The 23,616-nt window shown below is 44.8% G+C and overlaps 1 protein-coding gene across 5 annotated transcripts in view; it reads left to right on the top strand.

Moving 5' to 3' along the window:
* The window catches only part of SSH2 (slingshot protein phosphatase 2), an 810,994-nt gene that overhangs the window by 731,975 nt on the left and 55,403 nt on the right, over positions 1–23,616 (top strand). For 3 of the 5 annotated variants that reach the window (XM_078680014.1, XM_078680017.1, XM_078680016.1), the window contains 5 exons: positions 805–869; positions 13,850–13,971; positions 21,398–21,466; positions 22,097–22,162; positions 23,237–23,431. In XM_078680014.1, coding sequence (XP_078536140.1) covers positions 805–869; positions 13,850–13,971; positions 21,398–21,466; positions 22,097–22,162; positions 23,237–23,431 — 517 coding nt within the window. The remainder of the gene's footprint in view (positions 1–804; positions 870–13,849; positions 13,972–21,397; positions 21,467–22,096; positions 22,163–23,236; positions 23,432–23,616) is intronic. The other 2 variants (XM_078680015.1, XM_078680018.1) reach the window with 1 other exon arrangement.

Genomic DNA, 23,616 nt, shown 5'->3' with positions numbered 1-23,616 from the left:
ACTCATCCTTACCTTTTCAAAGACACTGCGGAAAAGCTTTCAAGCACAGGACAGTTCATACTATGATGGCGGCAACTAGATGTTTGTTCCTACTGAAGGGTTGTAGATTTAATGGTAGTAGTAATAGTTAGATCTTCAGTTAGTATTGGCAACATCAACAGTTGTTAAATCACTACACACATTGCACTGGTAAATGAACATGTAGCAATATTACGCAAGTGTAAGAACTACTTGTAGCGGTTGAGGTTCTTGCAATAGTAGCAAATAGTAGCTGGACCAGTTTTAAACGAATTGTATACATAGACTTAGAAGGAATCACTGTCGTACTAGCACCAGTTGTAGTAGTATGAGCTGGAACAGTGGTGACAGTAATAGTGATAATCCTATTTAGAATAGTAGTAGAGCCAATTATAGTTACGGTTAATAGTAGTCCTAGATTGGCCCATAAAAATTAGTAATAACAGAAGTAGCAGTAGTTACTGCATGCATGTAAGTACTGTTAGTGTAGCACTACATTGAGTAATAGTCTAGGGTACTAGTAGCTCTAAAGGCAGTGTCATTGGCATCGGTGACAGGGGGCTTCTGTTCCTTGATATGCAGAAACCTTGTTGATCGAACTCTGTTTTGAGCAATAAGTTGCATGTTACATTTTCAGTAGTACATTAATTTGTTCTCAGTAAAATAACAGTTTGTGATTGATGTTTATAGTTTTCAAAATTTGGAGTGTACCTTCGTTCCTAAGAAACGCAAATCTTGTGAGTCGACTTCCTTGACACTCGGTTCTGCTGGTTTTGTTTTTTCCAGGGGATCTACAGCAGCACCTACAGGCAATGTTCACTCTTCTCCGCCCAGAGGACAACATCAGACTGGTGAGTTTCTCTTTTGTCTAGGCTTCTCTTTGTAGTCCAATGTCTTGAATCTGGTTCAGGCATTTGCTAGCCTGCACTTTGCGTGATATTGGATTCTGAGAATGGCCATTCTGTTGAACTGGGTTCTGTAGGGAATTGGTGCTTCTTTTCTCCCAAGACATTTTTGAGTATTTAGCACAGGGGAAAGAGACATTCCCAAAGTAGTTAAAATAGAAATGCTATGTTTTTGTTAGGTTATGTTTATAGAGTGCTTGGTTCTGTACTGTATTCCACTGTGCCATTTACTAGAGTGGGCAGTAAGCATGGAAGGGGTAGGCTACAACTTGTGCTATGCGACAGGCTGCAAAGTGGAGTTGCGCTATTTTGTGATCGATAAATGATCGAGCAATCTCGAATGCAAATAATCTGCTGCAAGTGCCATTACAAACTGGTGCAATGAGTCATTATGTACATTTCAGGGTTCTATAGATTTCAGAAAACAATAAGTTAGACATTTTGTATGGTGAAGAGCCCTGAGTAGGGCTTAAATTTGAGGTGCGAATTATGCGCTGTACCAGCTTGGTGCCTAAGTAATGCCTGGGGTGAGAGGGTTGGGTGTCGCAGTGACTACTTGCTGAATGAGGGATCAGCAGTAGCTTGGTGTGCCATTTCGCGACAGACAAAAAACTGGTCCCGGGGGAATGAAACTAAGGCGAGGCACAGAAGCAGCCATTGTCCACATGGAATGAGATGAAACTGAGATGAGTGATTGAGAAGATGTCTCGTCCCAAGATATGGAAAACTGCAAATATTGCCTTGTTCTGTGTCGACTCATTGGGCGTAGTGTCAACCCTTCGTGTTCAGGTCTAAATTGAAAGTGTTCATTAAATTGCTATATTTTAGTGGAAGGTGAATGGACACAGTAGCACCATGTAGCACAGTTCTTACTGGTTTCAAATCCCCTTGCCGTTCTTCCTTTCAGGTTTAATTAAATTATATAATTCAAGTGTCGGACATTTGGTGTACACCCTTGTAACTTCACAGACTGACTTCCCTCTGACCACCACATCGACCAGACATTTACTTGAACCACAACCTGTACCTTGGTTGGCTTGCCTCCAACACCCAAATTGGCCAAGACTTGACTATACTAGGAAATGTGTCCAGTCGAATTAACCGCATTGATCCAAGTAATGGCACTGGTCAATGGTTGTGGTCAATGGAATGGGGATTGTAGCATACATGCTAAACAAATGTGTTTCTGGTCTGCCTTGTTTGAATGGTCCATATAATATTGTATTTTATTATTCGTATAATACCTGGGATTGTGTAATCGTTGTATAAATGCACATCTCTAATTTCTGAATAATCGGCGACTAGTGACACACTCGGTAGCGGATTTGTAAAGTAAAGTCATCGGAACTCGACTATTATGTTATCACAATCGAGTGCTGAGGTCACAATGCCTGCTGCCAGAGCCAGCAGCCAGGTGAAAGGCAGGGAAGGTCCCTGGCATTATTGAAGTAGCAGTTTAAAGCAATAGAAACGGAAGATTGCTCTATTTAATAAGCTACATTGACGAGCTGAGAGAGTGATCATTTTTTGCACTCCTTCTTTCTGCACTTTTATACACATTCTGAGCTACTGCAGCTTTTTTTTAACTGACTTTTATTCAACTGTTTCTAATATCTGTTTGCAAGAAACATCTAAAAGGTTTTTGATGTGTTTAATATTGTACTAGAGGTTTTATTTTTACTCTTCATGTTTGCAAACATGCTCGCTCTTTCATATGCAAGAGCTACGCACAAAGGTTTTAAATGGTTTATGGGAAAGGTGACAATGTATTATATGGGATAAATTACCCCAGGCGTATGTGATAAGGCTATTGCAAGTCACCTCTGAATTCAATAACCTTTTAAAGGAGCTTGGCCTTCAACCTCGTTTCTCTGTATGGTTATGGAACTCCTCAGTGACTTGCAATAGCCTTATAATGTTTGGCTGCTTTCTCATTGATTGCCTTGTGCAGGTAGTAGCCTTCAACCCTTTAGTTTAGCTGCCTCTGCCTCATAAATCACAATGCGCAGTCTGGTTTAAACCCCATTTTTAGAAAGTCTAATCTGAAATTCAAATGAAAGCTGAAGAGGACTCTTAGACTGCTGAGGGTGTAGCCAGACAACACATCGGGTCTTTAACAGACCAACAACATGGTGGGATAGTTTCTGACTACATCTAGAGCACTTGTGACTGAACAAATTAATTCAGAAAAGCGAGGAATGCATGCTCATACGAGGTCAGTGTCGAAATGATCAAAGGCCTTATTGTGCGGTTTATTTTGGAAAAATGTGAACACTGAATAATGACAGTGGTTCTAGACCCTCAAGGGGTGTTTTGTTTCAGATTTTTTTCAATTCTGAAAAGTGAACCTTTTGATTAGGCCTGAGGTGAAAGGTTTGAAGACTCTTGTGTAGTCAGCTTGCTATTGAAAGGCGATTTTTCTATTGATAAATTGTGTATATTTACCCCCCGAGTACGTGGTGCATCCATAACTTTTTTGTACTCTATTTTGCCGAGATTATCTGATTGACCTTCACTGTTCTTTTCTGCTTTTACGGTCTTAACTGTTGTCTTCACCCAATGCTCAATTCAGATAACCCAGGTCTAGTGATCTAAGTTTTTAAACTAGATTTGTCCGCTGCAACCTGACTCGCCTCTTGGTTTTGTGTGATAGACGTTGCATGTTTGTGTGGCAACTCAAAGAAAGAGACCCCATCTTTTCAAGAATTATACATGGACAAGTCAATAAATAAATTTAAAAAATAAAATACCTTCTTGTAGCATCTCTCCTCTGAAGCCCCTCGCTCGGCCTGAACAGGAAGCATACCCTGGCTTCCAGTCAGCAAATTACAACGCTACTAATAGTGATTGGTCTGAGTGCGGTGGTTCGGCGCTCAGATGCTGACTGGTTGGCCTGGGCATGTTCCCCACGCAGGCTGTAATGTAGTCTCCATGGAGAACATGGGAAGTGCGGATAAATGGCCAAACAGTCATTGTGCACGTAGGGGGGGGTGCTACCACTCCTCCTCTGCTCTGTGAGCAGAGCAGCCCTGCCCCGCAAAGCTGCCTGAATGTAGGACAAAATAAAATGATAAGCATGATTATTATTTTGTTTTCCCTTTATTTCACTGCTAAAAAGCAGTTGTGTGACATCGCCACTGCTCGTCCGTACCTGGCTGTCTTCCTTCTTCGGCCAGGCGTCTCCTAAAGTTCTTTCTGCACTCTTTTGGTACCCAGGCCTTCAGGGCCGGACTGGCCGTTGCGGGCACCGGGCAATCCCCCGGTGCGCCGCAAGGGTGAGGCTGGTTTTGGGCCCCTGGGGGCCGGTTTTGTTACAGTTGCTGCAAAAACGGCCCTGTAACAAAATCGGACGAAAACCGGCCCTGGCACAGAGCGCAGTCGCAACCCCAACCCCTCCTGGGGTGGGGGGCCGGCCGAGCACTTTGCCAGGGCCGGTGTTGGTTCCCAGTCCGGCCCTGCAGGCCTTTGAACCTGTGAAATAACTCGGCTCCACTTGGATGAAAGCCAGGTTATCTCAGCATCCGGCCTAGCATGGCAAACGAAACCCCTAAAATACCTAGGCCTCCTCTTCGGTAGGGACTTAAGATCGACACTGGACCATAACGAGGAAGCGATGGATGTTTGGGGCTAAACACCTGCTTTTTAAGACAATTAATGCAAGCGGGGCTGGAATTGCGCCAAACCAGGGGAGCGATGCTCGCCAGATACATTTGCAGAGACGGTCCTGTAATGGGGTAGGGCTGCCGTGTACCCAGAAGCAATTTCACGTAAGTGGTTTCTTTCGTCTTGGGATAAGAGAATTGTATGTGATGTTATCGCCGGCCTGCCGGTGATTGCGAGCACGGTCTGCTGCTCCCGGCCGGCCGGCCGCTGGCTGGCTGCACGGGTAGATTAGACGGGCCCGCGGCCCGGCTCCTTGATGTTATCCCTTTGCACAGTGTCTCTTGTCAGCCGCACTGCTTGCTTTATATGCGCGAGCACGCCAGGTACCGCACAAAATAAATAGAAGCCAAGGCCCCCTGAGCCCAGATTCCTGCAGAGCTTTGAGCCCCGGCCCGGCCGCAGAGGGTTAGAATTACCGTAAACTTGACACGTGGGGAGTTTAGGGAAAGAGTCGTTTCACCGGCCGGGTCTTGCATTTCTGCTTCCTACTTTGCGAGTCACAGGTTGTCCAGCCTCTTTCGGGCGAACCAGACTGCTTTCATACAGCTGAAGCCGCAGTGGGGTCAGATATCGAAACCCAACGTTGGCATCGAGATATCGTGATCTATCGATTTCACTCTTATCTTGAGTTTGCAAACCTCAGTCTGCGAGGAGTGGAGGCAGGCAGCGTTGAGCGGTTAAAGAACATTCCTCAGAGCCGAGGTCCTTCCAAGTTTTCTACTCTCTTTCGTCATGTTTTTCACAGGGAATCAGTACATGATACCGCGATCTTCTTAAATGTGTGTTAATCGTGATTATCGATAAAGTGATCACAAGTACATATAACATGATGAGCAAAGATGCCCGAGAGTCCTGGGAACAGGGCAGATGTGCAAAAAGGCGGTGTACTTGGGTTTAAGAACTTCGCCACCATGGAGTTGTAACGCTTGGAGCTGCTATGTACAAATGAGATGGGTTTGTCTGCTTTACTAGCGCAATGATGTGTAACTGCTTGATTTCTTATCTACGTCGCATCAGTTGGAGTTGCTTGACCTACCTTTCCCAGTGCCTCGCAGAGTCTATCTTCACTATGCCTTATGCAACTGTGTTCTCACCTTTTAACTCTCTTAAGATGTTTACCTGGGCATTATCCCAGTGTTATGTGGGCAGGTGTTTAATATTGTGAGCCATGTCTACAAGAGGTTCTTACATTAGTGGCATTTATTAATCCCAGAATTTGGCATTGGTATGGCTTTGCAGCGTTTTCTATGGCCCGGGTGTGACCTTCCAGATATTTCACATTTTTGCCTTGGGAAGGCAGACAGGAATCTGATTCTGCATTTGAGCTTGCTTGATCAGTCATGTGCGAAGGTATGTTCATATGTTAGATGAATGTATCCACTTCAGTGAGATGTCTGCGCTGTTACTATGACTTCCAGAAATTAAATCAAATTACACAATTTTCTGCAGCCTGTATTGGCTTCCACTTGGACCATCTTAATATTTTCAATGATTTGGAGACAAACTAACCTAGTTAAGCTCTTGGCTCTGGTAGGCCAGTGCAGGAATAGAATGTGTGCCTCAGACACAATTCTACCAAAAGAAAAGCATGATTCCCTTCATTTGCAACCTAGCAAGACAGTGAGATTGTCTTGGTGCCTGCCATTTGTCCCAGCCCGACCTTGACCTCCAATGCATTTTGGAACATCTGCTTGTTTTGAACCAAAGCACCTACATTTATACAAAGCGAATACATTGTCGGTAGATAATGACCAAGTGGCCTGTGTAGTGTAGCTCCTGCAGTGCTAGAGACTATTTACCTGCTAGCTCTTCCTTTGCTCTTATTGTATGAACGGTCACCAGTCGGAGTTGATCCTTCTGCCAATGGGGCTTCCTCAGTAGCACACTCTGCTCCAAATATATACTAGACGTATCCTCTAGATTTGGGCACGTACTCCAGATCGGGCTCAGAGGAGTCTGTAGATAATTCTGGATGAGTCCTCACAAAACACCATGTCCTATACTGATAATGTAAACCCCCCTCCCATTTTTAGGTCTGGCTTGACAAGACATCTGTATCCCGATTTGTATGTGATCAGCAGAAACATAAATTTTAGAATGCTTGATAAGAGGGGGGGGGCGGACTTTGGCTTCACCCACATTTTTGAATCTTCTTGAGTACAGCTTTCGATGGGGCAGACGTTGTGTGTATCCACTGAAAAAAGAGGGCTTGTGGTGCACTTTTACCACATGGGAAAGCTTAAGCCAACTGCAGCAGAACTGAACTGGTGATGTACAAACCAATGATCAAGGCTATAAGCCTGATCTGTTTACTGTGAAAAGTTACACCAAAGGCAGTAGGCCTGGCATATTTAGAGTGAAAACCATACGTTAATACAAATAGACATTTAATAGAGGAATGTTATTATTCTCTGTTAGAGCTTGTCAACTGGTATTTTATCACATGGAATCGCACACATTACCATATTAAGCAAGGGTTTTGGTATTCATGATCATTTTTTTTTTTACAAACCTTGTTGTAGAAGATTTGCAATGTTATAATACTGGTTAGACTTTCTTATGAGGGGGCTGCACATATTTTAACCAGCTGTAACTTTGTGCGTGTTTTCAATTATTTTATGACTGCATGCCTCATAGGAAAGCTATGCTTAATACAATAGGTCTGAGCTGATGACGGTGACAAGGCAGTGTAGAATTCTATTGGCTAGTTTGGTCCATTGGAAAAAGGTTATGTCACGTGCCATATATATCTGATCATTTTATTCTGAAAAGTTATGACAAAGACATTAGAGCTCATTTTTTTAGTTAGAAAAATATTTGTTAAAGTCAGTAGACTCTTAAGGGTGCATAGTGATTACTCTGTATTACAGCCCACAGATAGATATTTTGTTACATGGAATCTCACAGCTTACCATAGTATGTCAGGTTTTATGTGTTAGTTACCCTCAAAATAAATCCTTGGGTGTGAAGATTTGCATTATTGTGATGATCCTTGTAATGCCCCTTTTGCAGGGTTTACATATTCTTTGGCCAAATGTAATATTCTATGTGTTTGTATATTTTATCACTGTATGCCTTATGGCTGGCAGCTTATGTACAATCTGTAGATTTGAGTTGCTTATAGTGATTCAACAATGATGAAGAAAATTGGCTTGATCAGTTTATTGGGAAAAGTTCTGTCCGGTGCCATTGGTCTGATAATTTAACTATCAAAGTTACAACAGGAATAAACTTGATGTATTATGATAAGGTTACGTAAAAGCCAATGGCCCTGTAAGGGTGGATGTTTACTACTCTGTGTCATAGCCTTCAGACAGAAATCAAAGATACCTGGAACCCCACTTGTTATCTTGGCAGGCAAGGGTTTGGGTGTTGTTTACCCCCTACGAAAAACACTGGGGTAAAAGATTTGAATTATGAATAGATCCTTGTAAGGATCCTTGCGGGTTTAATTGTCATGCAGGCTCTTGTAAACCAAACATATTCATAAATATATAGATATAATTACAAACTCTCTACTGCACTTGTTCTTATCTGCTGTGTGCCATTCACATTCTGCCCATGACGGAATGGAGCAATGGCCCTACTGATCACATCTAAACATTTGTCTGAACATTAGTGTGCCTTAGTGCGAAAGCTAGTGGACCGGGCCTTTTATTTTTTCCACTTTCTCCATTTGTAGATCACCTTTCATTCCTTTGCTTCTCCTTTTTGGGTCTCGCTGGCAATGCATCCGTAAGGATGCATTTGTCCAGCTGGAGACCAATAGCGATCACTCTGGGGGGAAGGAGGACAAGAGGGTGTGCGAGCTTTTCTTGCTGGATTCGTGTGCGCGAACGCGCACGTCGCGTCCCGCGGCGTACACATGCGCGCGCAGACAGACACTCGCTCACACACCCCCCCCCTCCCCCACAGTCACACACACGCACTCCAAGACACATACACACACACACACGCACGCACACATACACAGGCCGCCCCCCCCCCGCACGCGCGCGCGCACACACATGCTTCCCCCCGCCCGCCCGCAGCTCAGCAACCCACTCACCGGCTTCCTCTCCTCAGCTGCAAGGCCCGGCAGCAGGACTCTTCTTCCCTCCTTCGGCACCAGGGCGCAGGGTAGGCTCCTGCCTGCTCCGGTGCTCCCAACACGGCTCCAATCGCGGCTCTTCCGTGGGAGGCGGGGTAGGCTCCCGCCCTCCTACTTCCTGTTTCCGGTTGTCGCGCCGGCCTGCCTGACTTCCTGGTCGCAGGCCGGCAGAGTGACGGCGGTGATTTGCGGTATTTATTTATTTAGTTATTTATGCATTTTTATATAGCGCGGACTTTACCCGAAGGCGGTATTTATTTATTTATGTATTTTTATATAGCGCAGACTTTACCCGAAGGCGGTATTTATTTATTCATGTATTTATGCATTTTTATATAGCGCGGACTTTACCCGAAGGCGGTATTTATTTATTCATGTATTTATGCATTTTTATATAGCGCGGACTTTACCCGAAGGCGTCGGAGGCTTCACAACAGGAACAGAAATGAAACATAATGAGAAACATTACAAAAGAACAGGTTGCAAAAACATACGTTACTTACATAAGGTAATAGTGACAATTGTGAGCAACCAAAATACATGAGGTAGTCAAAAGTGCACAAGAGGAAATGAAAGTGACAAGTGTGCAGTTATAAGAGAAAACAGAGTATGATTAGAGGTATAGTCCTGCAATAAGTGCTAGACACTCAGGCTCAGGAACAAGCGTTACATGGGCAAGGTGGCACTTGTGCAAGTATCAAAGGTAAAGACATGTGAGAGGTAGCAGCCGTGTGTTGCAAGGGCAGAGTGGTGTGTGCATGTTACAAAAGGGCACCAAACACCAGTACATGGAAAATACTGCAAAAAGGCAGAACCTCCAATCACAGGCATACACTGGGAAGGCACTTCCATGGTCATGGAAAGTAGAAATTATCAGTAGTGGGAAGTCTTCCTCACAATAGCAAGAGGACGTCAATTACTTTTGGAGGTGTCTCTGGAGGAGGAGAACTTTGAGGTCCCTTTTGAAGAACAGGTTATGCATGGAAATGTACACACCTCCCAAGGACCTTTACAGTAAAGTCAGCATATTGGTACGTCCCTGGTAGCACCGTGGGCCCGTCTAGCCCCAATTAACCTCTTCTTTATTGGTTTCCAATAGGTTTACTGCTTTCAAGTCGCGCCATACCACCTCGCCTTTCCATACAATAACTGATAATTGTTTTATACAACTTTGTGATTTTTATACATTTGTTACCGCATAATTTGGCCTCTTTTTTTTATTTTTATTTTTTATACCCAACGCTGCCGCATACTATAGCCCAAGCTCTCTCTCTCTCTCGCTCTCTCTCTCTCTCTCTCTCTCTCTCTTCCCCACCTTTTCTCTCTCTCTCTCTCTCCTCCCCTCTCTCTCTCTCTCTCTCTCTTCCCCACCTTTTCTCTCTCTCTCTCTCTTCTCCCCTGTCTCTCTCTCTCTCTCTCTCCTCCCCTGTGTGTCTCTCTCTCTCTCCTCCCCTCCTTTCCCTCTCTCCCCTCTCTCTCTCTCGCTCTCTCTCTCCTCCCCTCCCTTCCCTCTCTCTCTCTCTCCTCCCCTCCCCCCAGCCCGGAATACAGTACCACTGTGATCACAAAATTCTTAAGCACCCTGCAACACTGGGGATTTACAGGAATCCAAACACCAGCGTAAAGTACTTGAACAACAATGACGTCTGTCTTATAAATGTCACAAAAAAATGTTAATATTTCACTTCTGTTCTTGGATTTTCGTGAAAATACAACACATATTGCATTACAAATGCTATAGGTGTCACATTTGGGAAAGTTAAAACTATTGGCATTGTAAATGACAAAGCTATTACTTTAGCTATTACTATAGCTATTTTCACAACCAACACATAAATAAAAAAAATGTAATTCACAATACCAATGGCTCAAACTTTCCTAATGCGAGACCTATTGCATTGCAAATGCTTGTTTATTTTGTTCTAGGGGCTTCCTGAAGCTTTCTGGATAGTGCTTCTAGACTGCTTGTTTGCTGCTCGTTTTATTTGTAGTGCCCAGCCATCCTGGAATGGGGCTAACCATGGTTTATTATTATTTTCTTACCGTTCCAAAATGGCCATGTTTCGAAGCAATTATTTTGGCCATGTTGGACAGGTGCAATGTAAATGCACAGTACCATTTCAACATCTTGCACTGTTGTTGTGATAGTGCATCATTGTTTTGCCACACCAAAATGGCCATGCCATTGCCTTTACATGTGAGTACAATGTTAGGCATGTAAAATAATGATGTGCTATGTACAGTACCATCCTAAACATCTTCCTGTTGCCATGTTTAATTTTTATTGCAAGCATATGCCCGCCTCCATCAGGCTGCATGGTATTTTTTTCTACTTTCCCTCTTTTAATTTATTTTGTGTATGTTTGGGTTTGTGTTTTATTTTGGATGGGTAAGTGGATGAATGCAATGATTGAGCCAATGGATGGATAAATAGATTCATGTGTCCAAGGATGAGTGTCAGAGTGCACCTACATATGCCTAATTTCAGCAGTGCCAAAAAAGGGCACCTATGTTTATAAGACAAGCTTGTTGGTATTGCCAACCCTTGCCCGAAAGTATAACTTCTCCCTATGTGGCATACAGCACGAGTGTAGGGTAACACGTTTGAGTTGAATTTACCATAACTGCTCCTACAGCAAATTCTGCTAGTTTGTGTTGGCGGTATTTGCAGCAGCCTCAAAGACAGTCTCTCTCGCTGGAAGCATTTAAGCATTGTCAAGCAAAATGATTTGTTTAGCTTCTGTTAGGCTGTACGAGGGAGCTATTGTCTTTCTTTACTTGCAGGGCTAGAACTAACAAGTGGAGATGATTCTCCCTTTAACGTTTGTAACCTAGAAGTGACATTTCGTCTGTAATCTGTTTGTGCAGTCCCTGAAACCTGTTTTCGCCATTGCTTCAACTCCTAAGTCTCAGTATAAATGGCCTCTCTTAATTACTGCTACTAAAATTGGTTTAGAGAAGTCAATTAGATTACTTTAATCTTAAATCCACCAGACAGACAACAGTGGTGGAGTTATCAGAAGCCGCAGAGGCATATGCATAACACGTCTCTTGGCTGCAAGTTTTGGAACCCTTTTCGTTGCTATTTGACTCGCTCTACTGTTTAAGCGGTTGAGGTTCCTGTGCTGTTTCTTGTGGAAGACTCCCCTGCTGAGCACAGGGTCTGTGGAGACCGGTAACATGTCAGTTAGCCGGGAATACTGACAGATTAGTAGAAGTCAGGGTGGATTTGGCTCTAGAGCCTCTGGTTGTCCGTCCGGTCTACCTGGTCAGAACATGTTGATGAGATAGCTCAGAGCTCATGTCTTTTCTTGCAGTTTGTGAAGCCATTCCAATATCCCAGGATTAACAAGATCTCTCAATATCTCATGTGTGGTGTGCTGTTACTCAAAGCATTCCCCACCAGTGAGTGGTGAGAACACCTGCCATGCACACCCACATAGGAGAGGTGATGAAGACCTGCTAACCAACCTGATGCAATAGTTGAATACTTGAACCGCAATGAGAGGAAGGCGGGAGGAATTAGACTGATGGGAGAAGACTGACACTTCTCTCATCCCCCAGCGCAAGGGCGTGATTTGATGGACAGGTCTCGTAGCAATTCTCTCCTTCAGGTCGTTGGGATGTTGGGCCGAGCAGGCCTATCCTTTGGCGCCTCTGCCACTAAATTTGGTCTGAAGGGCACCACAAAGGAATGAAAAATAAATGTCTCTCTTTTTTTAAATCTCCATATCCTGTGCAAAGTGCCCTCTCTGGTCAAATTATTGTACCCATCAATATTTCGTGTAGCAGTGAGTAGTGTCACTAAGGAGAGACTATGGTACCAGTATACCATCGGAGGGCAATGAAAAAAGTTACACCATTCGTTACGTGTCCTGACGCATTTTTAGAATGCTGCATGCCACAATAAACACTGATGCAAGCAAGGTGCAGTGCCACTTTTTATGCAAATCAACGCTTTTCCTTGGCATTCTTGTAACAAAAATATTTCAGAAGACCCTCCCCAGCATAAACCAATCATTCTACCCCAAGAAAAAGCACTAGAAAAATCTGCATTTCTGAATGTAAATTTAGAAAATAGATGAGACTACATCAGTTGCCTGCATCTTCTTGCTTCACCTACTCCCTTGTACAAGCAAGTATGGGAAATTCTCACTCTCCGTGCAAGAAAAATACTCCCTTTTTACGAACAAATTAGCGAGGACCATTTGGCTCACTCTGGCTCTTGAAACTTGAGAGAGACTTTAAAGGAAGGTCTTCCAACAGATCACAAAAATTATTTGTTTTTCTGTGTGTGAAAACTGCTTTAGTGCTGCCAGCACCTTACCTGTTCTCTGCGTGAGTGTGGCTTGCACTGTTGTCCTCTGTGCTTGCTTTGTGTATGAGGAAACCTTGCATTGTTGTTTGTTATATTATACCTGCTAGGTTTGTGATGCATGATCACATCTTTCTATACAAAGCCTAAAACTATTGGATCTGACAATGCTTGTATTGTAGGCAGTTCGGAAGCTTTAATGTTTTATGTTGTACTCTGGAAGCGGTTGGACAAGGTTGTAGCTTGTTCTGTAATTAGCTGCCACAGATGCTCAGATCTAACTCCAAAGCCGTGCTGGCAGGTATGATCCGGTGTCAGCTATTCCAGCCAAGTTTCTTTATTCAAGCCTCAGACATAAGCGCCCTACACAGCAGATCAGTAATAATGCTTGTAATGGACTCTGGGAGAAGGAGGGTGGTGCTGTCGTCTTTTCTCCAGTTCCTGCGTCCTCTTCACCATGCTTTTAGCATCCATGAGACTCCTCTGGCATTGGGGATAGTGTCATTTTGTTGCGTCCACCTTCTTGTTACTTCATTTGTAAAGTGTTTGTTTAGTTGGATAGTAGTGTAAAAGTCTTGTAATGCATGCCTCCCCCCGATCTGCAAGAGTGCTTTGCTATAAACCCCCCTCTTTCTCGCTCATGCACATCTCCCCTTCTCCGCATGCACACTGAACTTACCTTCACTTTGAAATCCTGCCTTGCACAGGGCACCACTGCACTGATGCCATAACCACCCTTTTTTACAGCTCACCAGCATTTTTTGTGCAGAAGAGCTTGCCTTGTACCAGATGCAGGGATCTAAGAACATTTGTCAAGCTTTACCTACGTTGCTAACATTCATTTTTCTCTCATTCTAGGCTGTGCGGTTGGAAAGTTCCTATCAGAACCGCACCCGATACATGGTGGTGGTCTCAACCAATGGCCGGCAAGACACCGAAGAGAGCCTGGTGCTGGGGATGGACTTTGCCTTCAATGACAGGTACATGGACTGGACACACTAGAGGCCTTCGTTTTTCATACTGCTGGCGAAAAGCGCTGCCAGCTTAATGTCTTGCTGTGTCTGATGTCAAGACCTGGTGGGTAGACTGGGCAAGATGTCGCCCTGTAATGCGGGGCAGGTAGCTCCAGGCACACCTTTCTTGTGCCCAGTAGGCTCTATTGGCCTAGAGTGCGCTTCCTTCTGAACTGCGCCCTCGGGATGCGCACGGGTCATCACTAACGTGCAGCCACATTAACTTCAGTCATTTCAAGCAGAAGCTCAAAATAATTCCTTAAAGATGGCCTGGAAGAAACAAAACGCTGTCCGACATCTCTAAATTGCAGTTTTCTTAAGGTTACTGAAGATCAAAATGGTTCCCTGGTTCAAAAACAGTGCAAGTCAGAGGGAAGAAGCCCGTTAGTCGTTTATAGCTGCCATCTGAGAGCATCGATATTAATAGTTCATCTTCAGATTGCTGTACGAAATATTTGCATGTCCGCTTTGAAATCCCTCTTATGAAAGTTGCCTTGTTTACTTCTGCGGGCGTCCCTGGCTCCAGCTAGTGCTTTGGAAGAAGTTCACAAGTTCACACTGTCTCTTGGACCACGTCGATTGTCCTGCCCCGACCACCTCTTGCCAAGCCCGCCCCCAAACTGCCTCAAAAATAGATCTGGCTCGTTCTCGAAGTTCAGCTGATGTCCCGTGAGATGCGGGGCACAGCTGGAGGCTCACCGTCCTGTCACATGACTAGGCCTTCCTCAAGGACTCTTCTGCCTGTTCATCGGTTTCGTTGCTAGACTCTCGGTAATAGTTTCACTGTATCCTGCCTGTGTTGTGACGGGCAGGAGAGTTGATGGGCTTGGGAGAGAACAGAAAGGGTTTTAATAGGAATCAGACACAAGCAGTAGGAAGTTGTGATTGGGTGGTACTTTGGTTAATGTAATATTTTATCAAACTGATTTTGAGGCCTTCAGTGTGAGAGGAGAGGGTTTATGCATGGATTTTTAGAGACATTGGGCAACACCGACAATTATTTACAAATCAATCAATCAGGGGAATTTTAAGTGCGCTACTCACCCGTGAGGTTCTCAAGGCGCTGGGGGTAGGAGGGTGTAAGACAGCTCCGTTCAGTCGAGGAGCCGGGTCTTGAGTGTCTTCCTGACAAAGAAGGTTCTTCCACCTGTTCTGGCTCTGTGGATGCGCGTGATTTCGATGAGGGCGGCGCTTTGGAGGCTTCTCTTGGGTATGTGGAGGGAGATTCTCTCGTTGAGGTATTGGGGTCCGGTGTTGTGGATGCATTTGTAGGCGTGGGTGAGTATCTCGAAAGGGACTCTTCTCAACGGGGAGCCAGTGGAGGTTACGTAGGTGTTTGGTGTGTTTGTGTCGAGGAATGTCGAGGACGAGTCTGGCTGTGGTGTTCTGTATGTTCTGGAGCTTTCAGACCAGAGACTTGTTGATCTCGGAGTAGAGGGCGTTGCCGTAGTCCAGTCTGCTGGTTATTAGTATGTGGGTGACGACCTTCCCTGATTCGGGGGGGAATCCACTTGAAGGTCTTTCGCAGGATTCGGAGGGTGTTGAAGCAACTGGAGGCGACGGTGTTGACCTGTCTGGTCATGGAGAGGGAGGAGTCTAGTATGATGCCGAGGTTTCGGTCATGGTTCGTGGGTGTGGGGGGGCTGCCGAGAGCGGTAGGCCACCAGGTGTTGTCCCATGCCAAGGTGGAGGGTCCGAGGGGGAGGACACCTGTCTTTTCCGAGTTGAGCTTCAGGCAGTTTCTGCCTGAAGCTCAACCAATATTTCATTATGTAGTTTGAAGATTATCAAAGTCAATCCAGGGCAGTGTTTTCTTCCAGAAGCACGTTTGTCATCTCTTAAACCCTCCGCTGCGCCGAACGTTCCGTGCTGGTGCGGAACGTTCTATTGCGCGGGCGGGGCCGGAACATTCAGCGGACGTGCGCAGCACTACCGAGGTAGTGCACGCGACGGAAGGGGTTAAAAACCAGCCCTTGGAAGTGCTCTCTTATGCGTTCAACAACCGAGCATATTGGTGATGTGAAATCAGCGTGTCTGAGTATTTCCACTAACATAACGTGTATTTTGTAAAGCGCATGTTCACCAAGACGTGTATCTTGGCACTGAATAACAGATGTTTATTGTTACCCAACCCAATAGTACTCATTTTATCAACATCCGAAGGATGAAAGGCTGAGTGGAGTTGCCGGGATTTAAACTTGTGATCATGAGGTCGAACACTGGCCCCTACAGTGGACGCACCAGACCCGGCTCTCGCCCGTTCACAATGAACTCTCCTGCTCCCATCACCATGTCTTCATATGTTTTGGCCGTTACAGGACAGAACCCGTGACCCAAGCCTTCATTGGGGCGAAAGGAACGCTGCATATGACAAATTACGTTTCATATTATTTTCACGATTGAACAGTGTCTTAAGTTGTACATTAGAAGAGTTTCATTTCAATGCAACGTTTCGAAATCACTGTAAAGTGTAGTCTCCAGGAAATATTTAAACCATTTGAAGGCAGTGGCTTTGTCAAGTTCATGGGCCCCCTCGCTGCTTTTGGAATTGTGAAATACAGTAATAATCGGGGTTCATTGGGCCTAGGTGCCACTGTACCTTCTGCACTTATGGAAGCTACACTCTTGTTCAAGAAAGCGTGCTGCCATGCATGTCTTTCATGAAACGATTGCTGAGTGCATCAACAAAAGTTCATCTTCTCCCTGTTAACGCGAGGTACACACATTGCTCATTTGCATGCTTCCTAGTGGTGTTTGTCTTCCTGTTTCACTCACGTGTAGATAGCCAAAGCATTGGCGCATCACGGAATCCGTGAGGTGACGGTCCAGTTCGTTCTTGTCCTGTATGTAGCATGGTAAAACAATGTCTCAAAACAGTGACCTGGTATCTAACGCTTGGACCGCACTGCATCCGAGGCAAAACCTTCCAGACCTGCATGGGTCGCGATGCACCATAGTGTAGCGTTGCAATGTGTAGTGTCTCAGCTCTATGCACCCCACTCCTCAAAACCACAGAGAAACTGTATTTACCATGCAAAAGCTTTACTGACATAAGAAAGGTTATAATCTATTGGTCTGTCCTGTTTTGTATGTCTTATACATCAAATGTCAGTAGGGTTTTTCTTTTTTGGACTTGTTTGAACTGCAGCGCTTGTGAAGTGTGCCTTCGTCACAAGCAACTCTTGCCTCCCCGTTAACACTGTGGTCTCTGCGAGAGCACTAACAGTACACTGGTGGTGTATGCTGACTAGCTCAGTATATACTACACGTCCGTCTCCTCGCCAGGCTTGGGTCATTGAGTTGGCAAGTGTTAGTGGTCATGTAAAAGACTTGTTCATTAGATCATGGCATCGAGGCAGCTCGATCACAGTGCTGGCACGCTTCCATAAGATTCATAGCTGTAGAATATAGTTACCTTCGAGGTGATGGCATGATGGGGACTGCAGATGGGGTCTTCAGACTTTAGGGTTCAAACCGTCGTAGTTTGGTGTGCTTTGAAGGACTTTCTGGCTGCTGGAAGAGGGCATTCATTGACCCAAGTCTGAACTTGTTTTTGAATTCTAAATGATGTTGTTTTAAAAACCCTTCTTGCAAAATATCCCACATTCCGGTTTCCATTCATTTTACACCATAAACAGTGATCTTTCTAGCTTCCACGAAATGGATCCCTCTTTGAAGACAGACAGGGAATGGTGCCATGAATTACTAGAAGTAAACCTTTCATTCTATATGGGGACGTTCGGTGTCTGCTCCAAGTTCATTGAGAACCTGTAAATTCCACCCTTAGAACATAAGAGCCAAACCCCAGAATAAAATTAAATGAGCTTTCCGTCTGGCACCATTTATTCAAATTAAGTCTTTATCCACCTCCCACCTTTCCACTCTTACACCAGTGCGGTCAATTAATAAGGGGAATCCTCTATTGACGATCATTCTCCAGTTCGAAGCTCCAGGTGTGCAAGTCTCCCCCTGGTCCCTCGTGTGGTTGGAGGGCTCTGGCCTCCTGGATATGAAGACCTTTTTATGTTGGGTTTGTTAAAGCGCTTCCTTCCTGCGTCCAGTGGTACAGCATATCTTGACGCTGCGGTTAAGGTGCAATGGAAGGATGCAGCCTCCCTTTACACAGCCGTACTCCGAGCAAGGGACCTGCTTTTGCTTCTGGTTGTCTTGCTCTGAATTGACCCTCCAGCCTGCGGAGACTCGATGCTCTTTGTAGCTGCTTGGGTTACTTGGCGCACGGCCGGTCCCAGTGGTCCCAGGCCCTCGGTATTTATAACCGGATTTAGACATGTTGCTAGGGCCGTGTGATGAGCACTTGCTTCAAGGCAGTGCTAAAAATACCATGGTCTGGTGACCGGGCCATACGTTTCCATGGACTCCACATTCAGTGGACACCAGAGGAGTGTTGCCGGTGCTCCAGCTATTCCACGCATGCACACAGCAATGCCTGGACTCGACTCAACCCCTGCAAAGGCATGCAGTGCCCTACGTAATATGCAAGGCTGCCGTAAGGCATTATTAATGCAGCGCAAGTCAAATTTGCCATGGATTGGAGTTAACCCCACACGCACAAAGAGACCTTTATCAGCAGAGTCCATAATAAACGCCGATGTCCAGAGGAATCTTTTCTTTAGAATTGAATGGGATCCTGCTTGGTCGCTGTATAAGCCACCACTGTTCTAAGGCCTGCCTGTGTAGAGTCGTTTTTACAGCTCTCGTGGTAAACCTGAAAGTGAGGTGGATCCAGGGAGTCCGTATGCAGCAGGGTCCACCTAGGTGCCATCGTGGGCAGCAGAGACGTCCGTCTCACAAACCAGAAGTGTCCCAGTCCCTTCTTCGCAAGTTCCTTCTGTGCCTTTTGCTGTTGAGACTCCCACGCCCAATTGTTACCGATTTGAGTGGTAAGTACTCTTTTTTTTTTTCCCTCAAAGGAAGGGTGCCTGAAACCTACGTTTCCAAGGGTGACCATTTTTCTTCTTTTTGAAGTACATGGATTTCGTCCCTTGACCAGGGTGTGCAGGTGAACACCGAGTGCACAGTTTTTGAGCAGCACGAGTTTTCTCCATTTTTTTAATCTGTATGCCCAGTGTGTGCTTCTTTCTCTCTCACGCGTCCCTTCTTGACAACCGTGTTTCATGTTGTCTTTTAGTTTCTACTTTAGGAAACGAGTTCTGAAGTCTCTAGTTTAGGCTGCACATTAGCGTCTACAATAATGAAATCTTACTGTCTGCTTATTGAAACCATTTGAACTCGACGAAAAGATTTTTTTTCAGATAACTTTCGTAGTAAGGTGTAGCACTCATTCTGCATTATCCTTTTGTCTACAGTTCTGCATGTATCAGGAGATGTAAAAATGTGCAGCTACAGACCAGCACTTTTAAAAATAATATATATTAATCAAGTTCAGGTTAATGCAGGAATCAGCTGACTGCATACCCGAGTCCAAAAATTCCTGATGACCAATTCTTTCTAGAGCTTAGAACATAAGGAGTGACTGTTGCGGAACACGTTATGTATCAAAACATTTAACTTCCTTATAACGCTGCATCAAAAAATCTGCTTTGTGGAAATGTTTCCATGTGTCAATTTGAGTGGTAAGCAAAATTGACAGTGGGGTTGTAGAAAATCCAAAACAGTGTCCGGAAAGTCTGCTAAATGACATGCTTTTATATTGCAGAAATGTGCACTCTGAACGACAAAGTGAATATGGTTAAAAAAAAGAACTAAATATTGCTGTTAGAAATGCAATTCGCCTAGAGTTGAACCCTGTAGTAATACGAGAGCCCAGTAATGCAGCTTCGGCTCTCCCCTCTTTTATTTTAAAGTAAAAAAACACAGCTTGTGGGTAGCGGAGTTCACCTCTCGCCTGCCATGTTTGCACGTCTGTGCTCACCGTTGCGCTTGCTTTTCAGTGAATAGCATGGTACGCTAACATTGCTCACATGAACATCACAAGGATCAGAAATGGCCGCAGGTGGCATAGTCATGTGTGCACAGTAATATTTGCAGGTTTATCCTCGACCCCAAAAGATACAGGCAGTCTCCGATCAGTGCAAGATTCGCACGTGAAGGTCGCTTTCGTTTTGGCCTCATTTGGTGTTAATTGCTCACATCTGTCTGTGTTTTGGGCTCTGTTATGAGTCTGTGTTTCTCTGGTGAGAAGTGCATAGTTAAAGTGTTGTTCCTGGGACATAGAACAGTGGTACAAAAAAGGGAAAGTGAGTGATTTTTTAAAGTAAAATACTAGAAAGTGCTCAAACTTCCATCCAACTGGTGGGCAATACAGACAATGTGAGGAAACCATAAATAGAAAACTTTATTTAGTCAAAATAACTACATTTTTTTCGTTGCTCATGAATCTAAGAATTTCTATATTTAGAAAAATGTTAGCATTTCCCCAACATTTGTTTGGTTATTTTCTTTCAAATTGTGCTGAGTAGGAAATCCAGGGTTTTTATTTTGAAGGATGCATTTTTATTAAGCGAGTGTGGTTATTGTTTTGGTGCCCCGAATTTTTGGAGCTAAAGTGTCAGCGGGATGGGTTCCATTGACCCGCACCAGCATTCCACTGCCTTTATATTCGGTATTCACTGTACAAATATCCAGACATGCATATATGTAAGTATTTGAATTCTGCCAAAGAGGATATGCACAATCTGAAATCCCGCTTAAACCAACCTATTATTTACAACAAGGAGTGGTGAGGGACAGAGTCTCTGAATTAAGCAGAATACTCTCACCCAGTCAAAAGATCAGGGCTAGATCCAACACCGTTTTTTAACTCATTGCACCATCCCAGTTTCAGAACCTGGCTGTATGCAAATTAGTCTGTTCCTGTCCCAGTGCATGATGGGAACAGGGCAAACCAAACTACAAAAGCCAATTCTTACACTGGGAAGGAAACAAGCTTCCGGGGACCGGTTTCTGGCATTACAGCCGTCTTCGGCCCGGCTTGCTTGAATCCTGATGGTGCAATGAGTAAGGGACTCATGTCTGAGTATACCCTTCCACGCTTAGGGTGGACAAAAATATTTACAACAAGGGGTGGTGATGCATCACAGTTGGGTAAAATAGAGTGTGGAGGTGTTGAACACTCATCTAGGTTGATGGCGTCTCGATGAAGCTGCCAGCTACTTGTGCTTAGGCCAGCTTTTTCTGCAAATGCTCTCTTGTGCACGAATCCTTCCACCTGATTTGTCTGCACTTTGTTGCAGATTGGCTAGCACATGCTCAGCACTTCAACGTTAGACCTACTACCGGCCCGCAAGCTAGAGGGAGGAACGATCGGTTTTAGCAGAACTGAGGAGCTTGAAAGTGAGGGTGGTTAGAAAATGTGGGATTGCTTGGGTAGTGGGAGTAAATGAATCTTTACCCTCTCTCTTTTCTTCCACAGCAGTTCTTGCACACTGGGCATGGTGCTTCCACTCTGGAGCGACACACTCATCCATCTGGATGGCGATGGGTAAGGCTTTGTGGATACTGCTTTCTATACACTTGCACCACTGCTTACCTTGAACTGTTTACTTGTAGATTTGTCTATCATTGCCACCTACTAGTTGTACTATGACATTGTTCAGCACAGGATGCCTGTATAGTGAGTAAGTCTGTTTTTTTTATATAATGCACACCATGAGCTTAGTCGCCTCTAGGAAAATGCGCCTCGAGTTACTGTGGGGCTTTCTTTAGTTTTTTGTGTTGGTTGTGGACACATTACTGTGCAAGATGTTTCAGCCTTTCCTACACTGCCAGCCCTGTCAAGTCGACAATCTGGGTATGGGGGACCAGAGGCAATGCAACCCTTATCCGCAGTTCCCCATCTTGTGTGCCTTTCCTGGCTTCAGAGGGTGCTAGATTACTTTAACTCCTTGTTTACTCACTCCTCCTTGTAATTTCTTTGCTAAGTCTGCAGTTCACCATGTTACGTTTATTTGTGTACAGAATAAAAATCAGTTTGGTCTTTTTTTGTTTGTAAGGCTGGAAGTACCACTAAATGGTTCCCTGCTCCGTATAATTTCTGAACACGTCAGAGATTGCTTTTATCTAGTTTTTTCATTGGCATCAGTGGTGACCTACACTCTTGTTTTCCCCCCAGGGGCTTCAGCGTCTCGACAGACAACAGAGTTCACATCTTCAAACCTGTGTCTGTGCAAGCGATGTGGTAAGAGATCCTGTTTGAAATAGTATTTTGTGGTGACTAAAGACTTTGGTTTTCAGGGGGATGTGAAGAGAAGATGGACCCAGTGGAGGGTTGGTAAAATAAATGCCTGGTATGAGTTCAGGTGGGCTCGAAACCTTCTATAGCAAATCCTCTGTTTCCAGAAAGGCCAGAAGGGTCGTAATCTATTCAGCGTCTGGTGACATTGGCTGAGATCCTTCAGGGGACCCTGCGACATGCTCCTCGGCCTGCAGGTGACATTGCAGTGTCTGCTGCGGGGCAAGGCGAAGTGGCCAACAGTGTCACAGAGAATCCAGATACAATCTTAAAACTCTAATTCATACTTTAGCTTGCTGTTCTTCTGAATAGAAGATTGTATTTTTAATTTAGGAGCCCATTTTTGCTAAGGCTCCAACTGAAGACACCACTGTGTGTTGCCGTTGGCACCACTGATCTAAGCCATTCAGGAGAGCAGCCTAGGTCGAAGCAAGTGAAATTCCTTATTACTTTTTACTTTGAATAGCCTTGCCTCTTGTTTTTGGGGATACTAGTTTGGTTTTTGAGAGAGATATAGTCTTTACTTCTCTGGTGCAGATTTTGTACACCCCCCTGAAGATATGGCAAGACTGAAACCAAAATCGGCCTGGGCAAAAATGTTCACACCAGTCCCCTCACTTCAGGAGGATGTGAATAGGTTGGGGCCATGGTTGGGCCATTTCATATCCAATTTGTGTGGGAAAGGCCAAAATGACAGAATGGCTAGTTTCACCCTAACTGAAGAGAACTCCCAGTGCTGGAGCAAGGAATCCGGAGAGATTCTCTTATTAGTCCTTTGCCTGACACAAGACAATTTGATCAACATGTTTAATTGGATTAGGTCCTCAGCTCAGCATGGGTCGTTGATCAAGATTAGGTTTCCCCCGATCTGGCACTGTGCTGAGGAGGGTCCATGTTCTTTTTCCTTTGGTGAGGTTTGAAAGGTGCTAGTTTGGACCGTGTTGATCATGTCTCTCCTCTATTCTTGAAGTACTGGGTGCTAGAGTGATGAGAAGGTGACAGTGAGTCTTTTTTTTCAAGGTCTGCTCTGCAGAGTCTGCACAAGGCGTGCGAGGTGGCCCGCTCGCACAACTACTACCCCGGAAGCCTGTTCCTCACTTGGGTCAGCTACTATGAGAGTCACATCAACTCGGACCAGATGTCAGTCAACGAGTGGAATGCAATGCAGGATGTGCAGTCGCACCGCTCCGACTCGCCCGTTCTCTTCACTGATGTGTAAGTACTTGCAGGAATAGGTCTACACCAGGTTGGAACTGGCCAAAGAGGCATGCAGGAGTTAGGTATGGAAGAGGAACGACCACAGTCTTAGTGCAGACTTGATTGCATTTGTAAGAACTCCCATTTGTGATCGGTGCAAGAACTAAAAAGCTAGGGTATAAAATGAGTTGCTTAAGTTAACG

The sequence above is a fragment of the Lissotriton helveticus genome, chromosome 3_1, assembly GCF_964261635.1.
Source record: "Lissotriton helveticus chromosome 3_1, aLisHel1.1, whole genome shotgun sequence".
NCBI lineage: Eukaryota > Metazoa > Chordata > Amphibia > Caudata > Salamandridae > Lissotriton > Lissotriton helveticus.
This window is presented reverse-complemented; position numbering and strand designations above follow the sequence as displayed.